The sequence below is a fragment of the Olea europaea genome, unplaced genomic scaffold, assembly GCF_002742605.1.
Source record: "Olea europaea var. sylvestris unplaced genomic scaffold, O_europaea_v1 scaffold2544, whole genome shotgun sequence".
Lineage (NCBI taxonomy): Eukaryota > Viridiplantae > Streptophyta > Magnoliopsida > Lamiales > Oleaceae > Olea > Olea europaea.
In genome coordinates this window covers 208,137-210,322 of record NW_019243709.1, presented here as the reverse complement: position 1 = coordinate 210,322, position 2,186 = coordinate 208,137, and the positions used below count along the sequence as shown (strand labels likewise).

The window sequence follows — 2,186 nt, the reverse complement described above, 5'->3', positions numbered from 1 at the left end:
TTCCGAACCTGGACGAAGTTGCACGTGATGAAGGTGAGTCTCCGAGAAATGTGCTTGAATGGGTCGTCCCATTTATGGATGCAAACGAAATTGAACGTTACGAGGATGAGGGGCAGGGTCGCGTTCCATCGCCCGAATAATTGTCATCAGCTCGGATGATGACGGTGGGGAAGAAGGTTCAAGTGTTAGCTCTGAGTGAAAAGTCCGGCTTTGTTGCGTGTGTGGGTTTCTACGTATGTATGTATAGTATTTTTTTGTAAGGGATGGATTTTGTGACGCTTAACCAATTCTGTAGCATGTAGAAAACTCTCGTTGGCAAGTTATGTATTTTTTGTATTTTGTTAAGCGAAGCGTCGAACAACTGTCAAGAATGGCAAGCACCATTTGTTGGGATTTACTGGGAAATTTTCTATGTATGTAGTATGCATATTCATATAACACCTATTTTGGGTAAACGAACACAACCTCATGTGTACATTCAACGTAGTTTGTGAATTTTGCGGACAGTGTTATGCGCTAAAAATGATGTGTTCGTAATATGCATTTCAAAGGAAACTTGTATAATGATTGAACTTTTCATATTCTGTATATTCAATTTACATGTGTCAACAATGGAAACAATGTTATACAGAACAAAATTGTATTTTGGTTCGAGGTTGTTATGCAGTACGTTGTACCTATTTGCGTACCGTAAATGTTAACATAACAAAGAGTAATGTTTATGCGTAAGAGAATGAAAACAGTAATACAATATTTACATTGTCATATACAAACGACATCGGGGGAACACTTCACTTACAACTTCAATCACTCAAGTACAAAATGCTACTTACATCGGACGTGGTACAGTGTGGTTCAAACATGTGGTCTGGTTATGACCAAATCCAGCGCAGCGAGTGCATTTCCTGAGCCGTGTGGTACACTTGTGTCTGGATCGCTTACGTTGTGTGGGTGGTCTACCTGGAGGACGACGCACACTGGGGGTCATAATAGGAGTACCTGTAATTTCGGCTAGAACATTCCAATCTACTTCATGCAAAATAGGATATATAGCTTTTCCATATGCACGCTTCCAGTACTCGGATGTGTAATACGGTGAGTAGAGATCGTACAATGACTTACCTCTCAAGTAAGTAGCACGGGTTGAGTGAACCCATGGCATACGATTCAGTTGGAACTCACGATAAGTGCACATGTTTTCGACGAAGTCTAAGATGTCCGTGTCGTTGGATATTCCAACTTGTGTTAAGTTATTTATCAAGCTATGCGCTCGCAGCCTAGTACCTGCTTCGAACGTCGTCCGTAACTCATTCTCCATCATTGGTGACAGAACGGTATTGCATGCGGTAGTACTTGCTCGACGTTCATAAAATCACTTCTGCATAGTATGCCGAATGTGTTCTACTAAGCACGTGATCGGTAACGAACGGGCATGTCTTAACATTAAGTTCAAAGATTTTGCGTTGTTGTTGGTCAAAATATTGTACCGTTGGCCAACAAATAGTGCCCGTGACCAAAATGGGAAACCTGCTCTCTCCAAGTACCCATACGCTCTTGCATTAACCCTACGAAACTGTCCCATAAGTCTTTCAAACTCTTCAGTCCGGTAAGTTCTTGTGGCTCTTTTGAATAGAAATATTGAACTTGCGTTGTTGTACCGCTCGATTAAATTTTTTTCCATATGCCAGACATAACACCCGTGGTGAGCTCGAGGAAATAGGTGGGCAATGGCATTTTCAATACTATTTTTCCTGTCCGAAACAAACACCAATTCGTCCGAGTCACCTATAAGATCTTTCAAATTTAATAAAAATCACATCCACGATCTATTCGTTTCGGCATCAACGATCCCCCACGGGTCGTCAAAAAAAATAACGGGCCTCAGGTAGTGCAGGTGACCCCGAATGCTTGCACCGAAAGCTAGGAAAAGGTAGTGAAACCTGTTACGAGAATCTACTTCGATGTGTGTTACTATCCTCGGGTTACTCTCTCCTAGGACGTGACAGTAGGAAGAAAGTTTTTGAAAGCTATCATCCGGTGTACCATGTAGCATATGTAAAGCAGCGACATTTCCCCTACGTGCTTGATGGTAACTAATTTTCACACCAAACTCACGTTCTATGTTACGAGCAATAGCGGTAGGATCATACGATTCGTACATATTATCCAATTTCCCCATAATCTGC

At 41.7% G+C, this 2,186-nt stretch overlaps 1 protein-coding gene across 1 annotated transcript; it reads right to left on the bottom strand.

Annotated features, from left to right (window-relative positions):
* Window positions 1–829: 829 nt before the first annotated feature.
* On the bottom strand, window positions 830–1,318 carry LOC111382644. Its single transcript, XM_023006668.1, has one exon. The coding sequence runs from the start codon at window positions 1,316–1,318 to the stop codon at window positions 830–832; it is 489 nt and encodes a 162-aa protein (XP_022862436.1).
* Between the last annotated feature and the right edge of the window lie 868 nt (window positions 1,319–2,186).

What these genes read in the sequence shown, in the direction of transcription:
- LOC111382644 (XM_023006668.1), bottom strand. Translation starts at nt 1,318, where the DNA reads ATGGAGAATGAGTTACGGACGACGTTCGAAGCAGGTACTAGGCTGCGA.